The sequence below is a fragment of the Salvelinus namaycush genome, chromosome 19, assembly GCF_016432855.1.
Source record: "Salvelinus namaycush isolate Seneca chromosome 19, SaNama_1.0, whole genome shotgun sequence".
NCBI classification, from domain to species: domain Eukaryota; kingdom Metazoa; phylum Chordata; class Actinopteri; order Salmoniformes; family Salmonidae; genus Salvelinus; species Salvelinus namaycush.
The window spans coordinates 39649076-39663366 of NC_052325.1; the positions used below are offsets into that span (position 1 = coordinate 39649076).

At 43.1% G+C, this 14291-nt stretch overlaps 1 protein-coding gene across 4 annotated transcripts in view; it reads right to left on the reverse strand.

Moving 5' to 3' along the window:
* LOC120064415 (protein TANC1-like) overlaps window positions 1-14291 on the reverse strand; it is a 186182-nt gene that overhangs the window by 15735 nt on the left and 156156 nt on the right. For all 4 annotated transcript variants that reach the window (XM_039014985.1, XM_039014984.1, XM_039014983.1 and 1 more), the window contains 6 exons: window positions 13486-14093; window positions 10200-10308; window positions 9698-9820; window positions 7618-7854; window positions 6763-6948; window positions 5833-5911 (listed from right to left, as the gene is read on the reverse strand). In XM_039014985.1, coding sequence (XP_038870913.1) covers window positions 5833-5911; window positions 6763-6948; window positions 7618-7854; window positions 9698-9820; window positions 10200-10308; window positions 13486-14093 — 1342 coding nt within the window. The remainder of the gene's footprint in view (window positions 1-5832; window positions 5912-6762; window positions 6949-7617; window positions 7855-9697; window positions 9821-10199; window positions 10309-13485; window positions 14094-14291) is intronic.

Here is a 14291-nt window from a genome sequence, read left to right on the forward strand (position 1 = left end):
GCTAGCCAGCACCTCGCCTAAATAGGTGTGCGTTTCTGTCGCCTCTAGCTACAGCAGGTGGCACATACTGGATGACTTTGAGAATGAAGGCAAGCATGACTACTGATTATTCACAGCAATGGTCATGTCTACAGGGCCACCAGCCAAGGCCTGGGTGTAAATCCGCTCAGTTTAAAACACACCATACACACCTGCCTACTCGTTATAATAAATTAGCATTTTGTACTATACCTCTTGCACTACCGTCTAAACAAGTAAAAAGAAAGTAGGCCTCTATCCTTCTCTAAGTAAGAAACAAAGTAGGTGGTGGGGGTGTGAACAGAAACGTTGTTTTGCAGCAGTGTGATGATGTAACAAGGTGCAAAACATGAAGCAGCACTTTATGATAAAAAACCCAAAAGGTTTCTGGCCCAATCTAAAATAACACTGGCCCATTCCTCAGCCCTACGAACATGTGGCCCCTAAGATGGAAAGTAGCCGTTTCCAGAGAAGAAGGGCCATTTCGAAAGGGGATATCTTTGTCCCTAGGATGTAATAAGCTCCAAAGCCCTTCAGCACTTTTTTGCCAGGAAATGTATTTTGCAGAAGCAGCACCAGTTAGCAGCAGTAGCACTGAGGAGAACGCATCATCGGTGTCCAAAATGGCACCCTATTCACTATGTAGTGCACTACTTTTGACAAGGGCCTATTGGGCTCTGGTCTAAAGTAGTGCACTATAGGGAATAGGGTACTATTTGTGATGCAGGGTCTCTCTCTCCTAGACCTAATGGGCTGACCTACATCTCAGAGCCATTTGTTACTGCTAGGCTGGCTGTCTACACCAGCCTGGCATACTACTGAGGCCACAGAGAGACTATTGTTCACATTCTCTCTCATCATTAGATTGTTTGCTCTAATTTTTTTTTCTCTCTCACCATTAGACTGTGTGCTCTAAAAAAACACAGACATCATTAAATGAGCTGCCCGAATGATGAAGAGTTGGGAACTTCGGGACCATTTGAGGATTTCTGAGCAACAGTTGGTCACCATGATCATATAAAATGGGTTTCTTTATTTGTGGGCCTTACAAGTGAAGTTCTGCTACTTGGAACACTTAACAGACACTCACAGATCCCGCTCTGTGCTGTTGTACTCTCATCTTTAACGCACTACATAAGAGAAGAGAATCTGTGGTGTCAGTCTCTGTCTGTCTTTATCTCCAGTGTGCAGCTTTCCACAAGAGGCCATGATGATAACAAAAACCACAAGAAGAATTTCTAAAAAGCTGTACTGCTGTAGCCAGCATTCCAAATGGCACCCTATTCCCTATGGACCCTGGCGAAAAGAAGTGCACTATTAAGGGAATAGGGTGCCATTTGGAAAACACTATCCTAACGATGTGTGTTTACTCATTCAGTACACAGAAATGCTGCACCAACATGAATGGGGATGGTACTGGTAAGTTGTAATGTTTATAAGCATAGGACGGTGGCAAATGTTTCAAACCCATCCCAGATCTCAGACCATTTTAATACTTCCATACCCAGAGGCCTCGTCTTTATTTTATTTGAATTAAAACAGACATTTGATTTATTCAGCACTTCTATGGCAACCCTGCTGACTCATAGATATGACAACAGACTCCTGCTTATAGTCTGCGTCCCAAATGGCACTCGGTTCCCTATATAGTGCACTACTTTTGACCAGGGCCCATAGGGAATAGGGTGCTATGGACCCTGGCCAAAAATAGTGCACTATATATGGAATTAGGGTGCCATTTGGGATGCAACCTTAGACTTTTGTTCCCTGTTCCACTTGGCTTCCTGCACCATTACCAGGATCAATTTTAAATTGCTTTGACCTGCAGCCACCCCCTGCAAGTGCCAGCTCCATTTCTCCTGCTCCTGCTTTTTGTCTCTCAGCTGTTTTTTTTTTTATAGATTGGTTCCACATTTGCTGCCTCCTCCAAATGAGTTCCAGCATATACATTCAGCTGGCCATTAATTAGGCAATTTGGGACGTGTACATACATTTGTGGACTTTTAAATTATTCAGAAAGTATTCACACCCCTTAACTTTTTTCACATTTTGTTCTGTTACAAAGATTAAAATGGATTGAATTGTCATTTTTGGATAAAAAATCTACTTTTTTATTTTTATTAATGGAAAATAAATTAGTTAAGTATTCAACCCCCTGAGTCAATACATGTTAGAATCACCGTTGGCAGCGATTACAGATGTGAGTCTTTCGGGGTAAGTCTCTAAGAGCTTTGCAAACCTGGATTGTACAATATTTGCCCACTATTACAAAAAAAAACATTTCAAACTCTGTTAAGTTGATTGTTGATCAGCCATTTTCAAGTCTTGCCATATATATTCAAGCAGATTTAAGTCAAAACTGTAACAAGGCCACTCAGGAACATTCAATGTCGTCTAGGTAAGTAACTCCAGTGTATATTTGGCCTTGCGTTTTACAATGCCTGTAGAAAGTGTTACAAAATGTGTTACAGCCTGAATTTAAAAATGATTAAATTGAGAATGTTTATCACTGGCCTACACACAATACCCCATAATGTCAAAGTGGAATGATGTTTGTAATTCCTTTTCCAAATTAATGAAAAATGAAAAGCTGAATTGTCTTGCTTCAATTCAACCCCTTTGGTAAGCCTAAAGTTCAGGAGTAAACATTTGCTTAACAAGTATAAGTTGCATGGACTCACTTCTAAAAACATGTTTTTACTTTGTCATTATGGGGTATTGTGTGTAGATGAGTGAGGAAAATGTAATCTATTTTTAATTCAGGCTGTAACGCAACAAAATGTGAAATAAGTCAAGGGGTTTGAATACTTTCTGAAGGCACTGTAGGTTATTGTCCTACTGAAAGGGGGATTTGTCTCCTAGTGTCTGTTGGAAAGCAGACTGAACCAGGTTTTCCTCCAGGACTTTGTCTGTGCTTAGCTCGATTCCGTTTATTTTTATCCTAAAACACTCCCTAGTCTATACCCATAACATGATACTTATTATCTGAATTGTTAAGCCAATTTTTGATCCTGAAGTTATTTAGGCTTGCCATAACAAAGGGGTTTACTACTTATTGACTCAAGACATTTCAGATTCCATTTTGCTTTAATTTGTAAAAAAATTGCTAAAAACATTATTCCATTTTGACATTGTGGGGTATTGTGTGTAGGCCAGTGTCACAAAATCTAAATGTAATCCATTTTAAATTCAGTCTGCATTAACAAAACGTGGAAAAAGTAAAGGGGTGTCAATACTTTCTAAAGGCACTGTACTGTAACTATTGATTCTTGAAGAATATAACTTATACATTTCTTGTTTGAATCTCAGTTTGCCCCTCTAAGTCCTAAGACTTCGACCTTTCCCAACATCTGCAGTATTACCACTGGGACTAAATGATTCATTTCAGATCTTTAACAGAAACTAAAGCTCTGGCTTGACTCCTACTAAGAGGAATATATGAGCAGGTGTGTTTTAATGGCAGAGGAGAAAAACAGGACAAATGGCTTGGCATGACCTAAATGGACAATGTACTGCACCGATGACTCAGTGCTTAGAATGGACTGCTGGGAGCGATGCCTGTAATTCTGCTCTAAAGTAGAAAATCACTCAGTTAGCACTACCGATACAGGATAGCCTGATGACTCTCCATCCAGATAAAAGCCCAAATGAACAAAGCAGGGACGCTTTTAAGGGAAGGAGACAAGGAATATTGGGCAGGCTTTAAAAGTAAAAATGACCGCATATTTGCGGAAATGTGAATTACTACATCAGGGATTATATACTAGATTCAGCCGCGGGCCAATTTTTTGGTGAGCAGATGGTCAGGGGGCCGGAACATAATTACAAATAATTAGCAAATTGACAGCAAGAAGCCCAAACAAAAATAATATTTGACTAAAACAATCATTACAAACCTTGCTTACATTTGTGTACGATCACATACACAGTTGAAGTCGGAAGTTTACATACACTTAGGTTGGAGTCATTAAAACTCCTTTTTCAACCACTCCACAAATTTCTTGATAACAAACTATAGCTTTGGCAAGTCGGTTAGGACAGCTACTTTGTGCACGACACAGGTCATTTTTCCAACAATTGTTTACAAACAGATTATTTCACTTATAATTCACTGTATCACAATTCCAGTGGGTCAGAAGTTTACATACACTAAGTTGACTGTGCCTTTAAACAGCTTGGAAAATTCAAAGAAATTACACCATGGCTTTAAATGCTTCTGCTAGGCTAATTGACATCATTTGAGTCAATTGGAGGTGAACCTGTGGATGTATTTCAAGGCCTACATTGTAACTCAGTGTCTCTTTGCTTGACATCATGGGAAAATCAAAAGAAATCAGCCAAGACTTCAGAAAAATAATTGAGACCCCCACAAGTCTGGTTCATCCTTGGGAGCAATTTCCAAACGCCTGAAGGTACCACGTTCATCTGTACAAACAATAGTACCCAAGTATAAACACCATGGGTCCACGCAGCCGTCATACCGCTCAGGAAGGAGACGCGCTCCGTCGCCTAGAGATGAACGTACTTTGTGCGAAAAGTGCAAATCAATCCCAGAACAACAGCAAAGGACCTTGTGAAGATGCTGGAGGAAACAGGTACAAATATATCTGTATCCACAGTAAAACGAGTCCTATATAGACATAACCTGAAAGGCCGCTCAGCAAGGAAGAAGCCACTGCTCCAAAACCGCCATAAAAAAGCCAGACTACGGTTTGCAACTGCACATGGGGACAAAGATCGTACTTTTTGGAGAAATGTCCTCTGGTCTGATGAAACAAAAATAGAACTGTTTGGCCATAATGACCATCGTTATGTTTGGAGGAAAAAGGGGGAAACTTGCAAGCCGAAGAACACCATCCCAACCATGAAGCACGGGGGTGGCAGCATCATGTTGTGGGGGTGCTTTGCTGCAGGAGGGACTGGTGCACTTCACAAAATAGATGGCATCATGAAGATGGAAAATTATGTGGATATATTGAAGCAACATCTCAAGACATCGATCAGGAAGTTAAAGCTTGGTCGCAAATGGGTCTTCCAAATGGACAATGACCCCAAGCATACTTCCAAAGTTGTGGCAAAATGGCTTAAGGACAACAAAGTCAAGGTATTGGAGTGGCCATCACAAAGCCCTGACCTCAATCCTATAGAACATTTGTGGGCAGAACTGAAAAAGCGTGTGCGAGTAAGGAGGCCTACAAACCTGACTCAGTTACACCAGCTCTGTCAGGAGGAATGGGCCAAAATTCACAGAATTTATTGTGGGAAGCTTGTGAAAGGCTACCCGAAACGTTTGACCCAACGTTTGACCCAAGTTAAACACTGGGAATGTGATGAAAGAAATAAAAGCTGAAATAAATCATTCTCTCTACTATTATTCTGGCATTTCACATTCTTAAAATAAAGTGGTGATCCTAACTGACCTAAGACAGGGATTTTTACAAAGGTTAAATGTCAGGAATTGTGAAAAACTGAGTTTAAATGTAGTTGGCTAAGGTTTATGTAAACTTCCGACTTCAACTGTATATCTCTACTATGCGTGAGAATACTTTGGAACATATTTCCAAAGTTAGTGTTTTTACAGTCTTCAATTTTTTAAAGACTAAAGAATTAAATAAAATCTCCCACGGCCAAATTCGGCCCGTGCGTCGCCAGTTGGAGAGCCCTGCAATACATAATGCAGATAGAATGTGTTATGCTGATGGAAAGGGACAACGACATCATTTCAGCAGTAATGTTCCACACTGATACTCCACCAGGTGATAACACAAAGGAAAGGGAGCAGTATAATGGAAGAAAAATAGAGAAAACACATACCTGTTTCTCCCCATAGAGTGTCATGGCCATCAATTTGCACGCCATGCTCGTTATTCAACACCAACAAGCCTCTGACAACCTGTCGAATGAGAAATGTTGATTAATGACACAGAATCCAGGCATCAAATAAAGCCTTGAGTTAGTTCTACGGCGCGCTGATTACATTGCAGAAAAACCGGAGCGATGAAACAACTTCAGCGAATCGATAAAATGCTGCCCGAGCAAATGATGCTTCTCTGGCGCATGATGAATTAATCATGGTGGACTAGAGCGCTGATGCCTGGACTATAGTGGCTGTATAGTGTCTATAGTAGATATTCGTCAGTGCTGTGCAGTACAGGTGCAGTGGTATTAATACCTTAATAGTGTTAACTAGCCCTTTGTCTGTGCTCTCCTTTACTCTCCTCTTTTACTGGGCCCTCGGTGGAGGTGGAGGTCGATAGCTCACTCCGACCCACTTCTATAATACTGTCGAGCCCCAGGCTTAGTGTATAGGCCTAACGGTATCGCAGCCCTCTTAATGAGGAGTAGGCCAGAATCTACCAAAGCCCACTATGCTTCTCTTCTGGGTAGCTGGCTGCAAACATACTGCTGGATCAATACTCCTACAGCATGTCTCATCAGTGGAAACAAGAAACATCAGTGATGGCAGCATCAGTGATTCTCTGTGGAGTGTCTTCTGTTTCCAACCTAAAGAGGTGCGGTTGTGTTGTGGCACTGTGTGGGAAAACTTTCCTGATTATAGTAAGGTACTAAGGACTTGTGGTTAGTGTGGGTGTACAGTAAAGTAAAAAGTACAGTACAGTAGGTGGGTGGGTGCGTCCCAAATGGCACCCTGTTCCCTACATAGTGCACTCCTTTTGACGACAGTAGTTCACTATTTAGGTAATACAATGCCATTTGGGATTTCACAGGTGTCCCCTGACTGACCTGCGTGTGTCCCATGCTGGAGGCAGCGATGAGAGCCTGCTGGAGGGCCTTGTTCTTCAGGCTGCAGTTCTGCTGCTGGCCCTCGGGGGTCCACTCCAGCTCCAGTAGGTGGTGGATGATGTCAGTGTGGCACCTCAGAGCAGCATGGACCAGAGCACACTGACCGCTCTTGTCCACATGGTCAACCTAGAACACACAACAACAGTGCTTATCTGAACATGTTTTATATGCTGTGACGTTGCTCTTGCTTCACTCTCCCAGAGTGGCTTTACAATCAAAGTGAGATCTTATCCAATATCAAAGCGGTGAAAGGTGACAGAGCTAGAGCGGTGTTTGTCAGACCTTGAGAAGTCCTGAAAATCGCTCTTCTCACAAAATCGTCTGTAGCGTCCGAACAAACTATTATGACCCCTCTTTGGACAGATGAGTCTCATGAACACGATGGTGTTCTCCGTTTTGCCCTGTGACCGACAAAAGGATCTTGGGACTCTTCTGTCGGTAGAGCCGATCTGATGACTTCTGTCTGTAGCGTCCGAACAGTTTGGCCTACACACTAGTATAACCCCTCTGTGGAAAGGTGAGACTCTAACGAACACGTACATGTTTTGCTCTAGGGCGCCCACAGGCCTCAAGACTCGTCTGAAGGTCTCCATGTACCAGTTGAAAAAGTGAATGGAAGTATATATGTAGACTGTTTAGTGCCAAAAATAAGGGGATAAATACATGGTATGACCTTAAAACAATTTCATACAGCTTAGTAGAACCCCCCCCCATTACAGGAAAAGCTAGAATCATGGTTAGCCCTGATCCTGTAGTTGTCTGAGGAGTCTAAACTCTAGGGGTAGTACTACCAACCTTGGCTCCTCTTTTGCAGAGCAGACTGACCAGGCCAAGGTGTCCGGCGGCTGAGGCAAAGGAGAGAGGACTCATGCCGTTCTCGGACACCACGTCGACGGTGGCCCCGAACTCCAGCAGCAGGCCAGCCATCTCCTGGTGGCCTAGGTGGGACTGGACACACAGCACCGGGCTGTTGTTCAGCACCTCTGTCCGGTAGTTCACGTTGGCCCCGCCCAGCATCAGTAGACGACTCACCTGCAAAAGCAGCACACATTAAATATAAAAGGAATCTTATCTAACCGTGTAAGAAAAACGTAAGCATGGAATTCAACTTTTTGGCTTCTTAATGTGTAAAAGAAAATAGAACACTGAATTCTGCCAGAGACAATTCAGTAAAAAATAAATAATAATAATTCCTTTCTTGCTTGAAACATCACCTCGTCACATTTCTGAGATTAGTTTTAAACAAAGTTGGAGCATGCATGTACTAATTTAGAAACACATTCAACACAAGAGTAAACATTCTTCGTATTCTTCTTCTCCTTGATAAGGAAATGAATTATACATGTTTGATCAGACAGTGCTGTGAGTGGAGCCCAGAGAGTGTTAAAACCAGAGGAAATTGAATTTGTTTATTTACAGGCGGAACCGCACTTGAATAAATTAGCACCAATGTTTCCAAGGGGGCCTTGGAGGAAAAGGAACAAGCTCACTCTGTCTGTGGCTGTTTACATGAGCAATGTTACACTCAAACAGAATATTTCACTCCGGGAAAACGGGGAAGACAATGTGTAATAAAACGCCACTATAAGAGTACTGCTAATGGCAAAGAAAAATATATGAAAAAATATAAGCTAGAATATAATGAATTGCCTCATATGCCCTAAGATAGCTATTTCCTTCCTCTCGCCATAATAGAGTAGGCACAGACACATAATTTAGGCATAATTTAATATCAAAAATCATTTTACCCGCTCCGCCATTAACGTGGCCCTTTTTGTTTATTAAATCAGTACTAATCTAAAAGGGCCCTGTAATTACTTAGAACGGCACAGCCTCCTTTTTCTCCACAGAGAGCAGCATCACAGATAGCAATGGATCAAATTAACGGCAGAGAGTGCAACAACCTGCATCAATCTATCTGAGCCCAGTGAGAATCTTGGTGAGATTTCCAATGGGCCGTTGTTCATTAGTGGGGAGGCCACACTCATCACCGTAAGTGAGTGTTTCCAGGAACAGAATGCCTTATCAAAACACACGCCGGGAGCAGTCAGTGGAATTAAAAAGCACTCAGGGAGGACATTTGAGGTGAGGAGAGTAGATTACAATAATACCACTGTGCTAATACAAATCACTGGTGGGAAAATGTGATAGGAAAAAAATTCAGGGAGACCAATGACCATCCACTTGAATGTATTCTGGTACCACACACACAAGAAAATATGTCAGTGCTGGCGGTCTCCCATTGCTGAAGGCGAAATCCTGTACCCAGAAAACATATTTACCTATTTTTGATCAACTTTTCCCATCAACGAAGGCAAATCTATAATCAGGAATAAATGTTTACATCTACATTTTCCGAAGCTCACTCCCTAGTCCCTATACTCTGTAGTAGTTGCCACGCGAGATTACCGGGTGATCCCAGATGGCAGTGCACCTTCAGGGAGAATTCAGTAAACTCTGGAAAAGTTGGATATAAACGCTTCTTTTCACACATTGTATAGCCCATACCGACGGGTAGATTTGCCTTCGGTGATGGGAAACGTTTCCCAGAAATAGGTAAAGAAAAGGGCTGGTAAACATATTTTAGGGCGACGGGAGTGAAGAGGTTAGGGGTTGTTTAGTGGTAGTGCTGCTGCTCGCGGACCACATATTGCCACTGGATGAATGGGTTTAAACCCTGACTGCACCACTGTTCATTCTATGTCCCTCTATCTCTCCATCTCAATAACGTCTTCGCTGTATCTAGCAATAACAAGTACAAGATACCGTGAAAATAAACAATAAATAACTAGCAGTATGTCAGTCAGTATGTCAAGGCAGTGCTCCACGTGAGAGTCTAGGGTTCTGGAGGGGGGAGCTGGGTGGGTAGTCTTACCTTGACGTTGGGGGTGTAGAGGTTCCTCAGAGAGGCCAGGGCTGCAGAGAGGCCGTCAGCGCTGCAGCTGATCCACAGGGCCTGCAGCACGCTGGACGACACGCCTGTCTTCTTACTCAGACCCTGAGGACAGAGACGGAGAATCCATGCACACACACCAGGTCAATAAACCAGTGATGAATGCACTCAGAGCCTTCGCTCCTCTGATGATACCATCCACATCTATCTTGATTAATAAATAAACATACATACATGTATGTACTCTAAAATTCACAAAAGGAATTGAACACGAGTAAAGGTGGGATATACACTGTAAGCTTCTGGGTCAGTATGCATCAAGAGTCTCAGAGTAGGATTGCTGATCTAGGATCAGGTTCCCCGGGCCAAGTAATTTGATTCATTGTGATCGAAAAGGCTAAACTGATCCTAGATCAGCACTCCGACTCTGAGACGCTTTGAGAATACTGTCCCAGAACTACTGTAAGTAGCTAGTCTCTTGTACCTTGAAGATGTGTGCTTTAAGGATATGGTGGCCCAGCTCCATGGTCTGCTGCCGGTTCAGTTTCCCCTCTTGTCGTGACAGCATGAAGGCCATGAGCGCGTGTCCACTCCTGTAGAGGAAACACAAAGATAATTCCCATCACCTATTTGCTTTACTATCAACTAAAAGTTTGCAAGGTTATGGAAAAACATTAGTTGTCTACATGTGATTATGTCATGGTAGGATGTTCTTAGTTTGTATCAATGTGAGAAATACATCGATACATCCACATTCGAGCTTGGCCGATTGGGGAGTGACGGCTGCGTTTCTAATTCAAACAAAAGCGTTTTTTAAAATTTGCCCAGGCAATCGGAGATAGATCATTGCGATTTAAAATGTATTGTCTTGCGAGATTGGAGAGTTTGTTGTCATCATGGTACATTATTCTATCAATTACTCCACGCCGTTCTCTCTGTCGGTCTGATTAAACGCTGTTAAACGCTGTCTAGTCCCTGCCTGGCTAGGGCCACGAGGAGGACAAGCGATGTGGACTACAGAATGCAGCCCTTGTGTTGAATCCACTCCCCTTCCTCTCCTCACTGTAGATCTGCTTGCAAGTGTTAATTACCAGAGAACTTCATTAAAAGGCCACGCATGACCGCCGTTTCACTTTGATCCTTTTCCATTAATGTGAGCTTTCTCTTTTAAATGGGAAAATAACAAGCTGGCAGCTAGCTAGTGTGGCTAAACGCTTTCTTCTAGCTCTCTGTGTCTGTCCTTGTGCCAGGTCTTCGCTTGCTTTTGTTTTGACAGATTGTGTTGGAAGGGGAGAAAGGGTGTAAAGAGGTAGGTCAGTAACTGCAGCTTAGATGAGGTAGGCATAGGTGAGTCAGGACAGAGAGAAAGTGAGTTCACCCAGGTTGCATCCCAAATGGCACCCTATTCCCTATGTAGTGCACTGCTTCTGACCAGGGCCCATATGGCCTTTATAGGAAATAGGTTGCCATTTGGGACACATTGCCCAGTCTGATTAGTGTGCATTACACTCTTATAAAAAAAGGTGCTATCTAGAACCTAAAAGGGTTCTTCAGCTGTCCCCATAGGAGAACCCTTTTTGGTTCCAGGTAGAACCCTTTTGAGTTCAATGTAGAACCTTTTACACAGAGGGTTCTACCTGGAACCAAAAAGGGTTCTACCTGAAAAAACATTTGTTTACATCCCTGTTAGTCAGCACTTATTATTTGCCAAGATAATCCATCCACCTCACAGGTGTGGCATATCAAGAAGCCAATTTTGAAAAAGCATGATCATTACACAGGTGCACCTTGTGCTGGGGGACAATAAAAGGCCACTCTAAAATGTGCAGTTTTGTGACACAACACAATGCCACAGATGTCTCAAGTTTTGAGGGAAGGTACAATTGGCATGCTGACTGCAGGTATGTCCACCATAGCTGTTGCCAGAGAAGTGATTGTTCATTTCTCTACCATAAGCTGCCTCCAATGTTGTTTTAGAGAATTTGGCAGTACATCCAGCCGGCCTCACAACCGCAGACCACGCCAGCCTAGGACCTCACCTCACCAATTTCACCTGTGGGATCGTCCGGAGGGGGGGGACTCATTCTGATTGGCTGGGTGCCATCCCAGGCCTACCCATGGCTGCATCCCTGCCCAGTCATGTGAAATCCATTGATTACGGCCTAATTTATTTATTTGAATTGACTGATTTCCTTAAATGAACTGTAACGCAATAAAATCTTTGAATTTGTTGCGTTTATATTTTTGATCAGTGTGAAATCAAGTGGAACATGCAGCAGATTTCTTGTTAATATTTCAGATGGGATGCATACATATTTAAATTCCAGAACCTCTTTCTTCTCCCTTCCCTTACACCAATGTTTTTACTTTCTTCCCTCTTGATTTGCATAAACCAGATTTATTATCCCACAATCTTTAATACCAAATCATGTTTGTTTGCAAAGAGTTCTCTTTAAATCAACAATAACACTGTGTTGATACTTTAGGGACAGCATAACAAGTTATCGGTGTTATTGTTATAGTAGTAATGTTAGCTACTGTATAGTATTCATTTGTTACTAAGCCTACAGTTTGCCAACTTCAGAGTATCTCTGTAAAAAGAAAAGCATGTTTCAGAACAAACTCAGTTTCACCACTTGCCAGAGGTGTCTAAGTCCACAGATAGCTATTTCCACTGAATAGTGTTTATGAAAACATCCTCGTCAGTAAACATCCAGCCTCAGTGAACTTGAGCAAAATGTCCCTGCACGCACAGCACTGAAGGAGCCTTACATTTCCTGGCTTTCAACCCATCAGTTAGATCCCCAGTAAGATAATGTGACCTACGATGTATGGTGACAACCCCTGTGTTTCAGCCACACAACATCGACCGCGTCCCAAATGGAACCCTATTCCCCCTTTAGTGCCCTATTTTTTACCAGACCACTACCCTCCCCTGGCTAGTTTCCTCACCCAGCAGAGCACAGCTTAACAGCAACAGGAAGAAATATGACTTGTCAGCTTCTGTTTCAGAGTTGAGCTGTAAATTCCGTCATTTGTTCTGCAGCAAAACGCCGTCCTCTACCCCCCCTTGGGGATTCCACAAGTAGCCTACCCCTGTGGTTCAATCAATGGCGGTATACAAACCGGGGAGCGATAACATATCTGACGGAGTGAAAAGGAGTGGATTGATATAACTCAAAGGGAACGCGTTGACACTGTCTTGAATGTTCGATTTCCTCTTCAAGTGAAGAAACAGACATCATCAGACATCAGACGTCTCCCAGGCAGAGATGAGTCACGCACAACTTTTCTCCCTCTTTAGTGCACAAACCACCCTTCAAAACTGGCTCGAGCTTGTTTGCTCCTCGAACAAAATGGTAGGTTGTCTCCCTCGCTATTTACATTTTAAAAAGCGTCTGAAGAGCAGAATATTCAGAACCAAACAAGGTACAGTAATTATGTCTTGTCCTTCTGAGTGCTAGCAGAAATGCCAGTGAGCCATCCCTAGGCAACCGCACATTTCACTCATGGTAGAGAGGGTGCATTTTCCATTTAACAAAACGGATTTACTGAAAAGAGAAATCTCCTAGGGCCCTATAAAATCTGCGCTGCGGAAAAAGAGGACAGAATCACGGAATCCAGAAACATTTAACGGAATTCAACAATATATAAAAATGTATTGAATAGGAAATCAACATAATGTATTGAACTTATTAGAAAAGGCATACATTTGCTAAAGTACATCATAAGACAACTAACCTGGGTAAATTTGAGTTAGCTTAACTCACCTGGGGTCACAGAAGAAATCGGTGCTCTCTCCGTCCGTCCTCCACACCAGCCACTCTCTGAAGGACGGGTGGCAAAACATGCGTGTCTTGTCCCGTCGTTTGATGAGGAAAGAGGACAGCGTCTCCATGCACTGCTGGAAGTCGCCCCAGGGCAGCTCGCCGCTCACGGCACCCGCGTTGATGGCATGGAACAGCTGCTCGTCTGTCATGGGGTGTAACGATGCCAACGCCACGTTGAGGATGGGCAGCGAGCGCTCGAAAGCCGACTGGGTCATAAACTTCATATTGCATTGGAGTAAGTAGAGCTCGGCCAATGACACGGGCACCACCTTGTAGCTGGCGCTCTTGATGACCAGGTGCCCCCTCTCGAACAGGTCCAGGGTCAGTTTGAGGTACAGGTAGGAACCCTGGCTGCGGGCAATCAGGTGGCTGCTTACCTTGCCCACGATGATAGGGTCAGCCTTGCCATTGAGGGAGATGTTGTTCATGATGTCCTTGCTGCCATTGATGCGGTACTGGATGTAGGCGTTGAGGTCCGTGTTGATCTCTTTGTTCTCGGGGAATTCGTCCAGAGAGATCTTGGAAAAGGGGAGGAGGCTGGTGATTTCCTACGGAAGACACAATGACATGGTTATTAGATTTACTACAGCACTTTAATAGCATGTTGTTATATTATATACTGGGTGGTTCGAGTCCTCCATGCTGATTGGCTGAAAGCTGTGGTATATCAGATCGTATACCATGAGTATGACAAAACATTTATTTTTACTGCTCTAATTACGTTGGTAACCAGTTTATAATAGCAA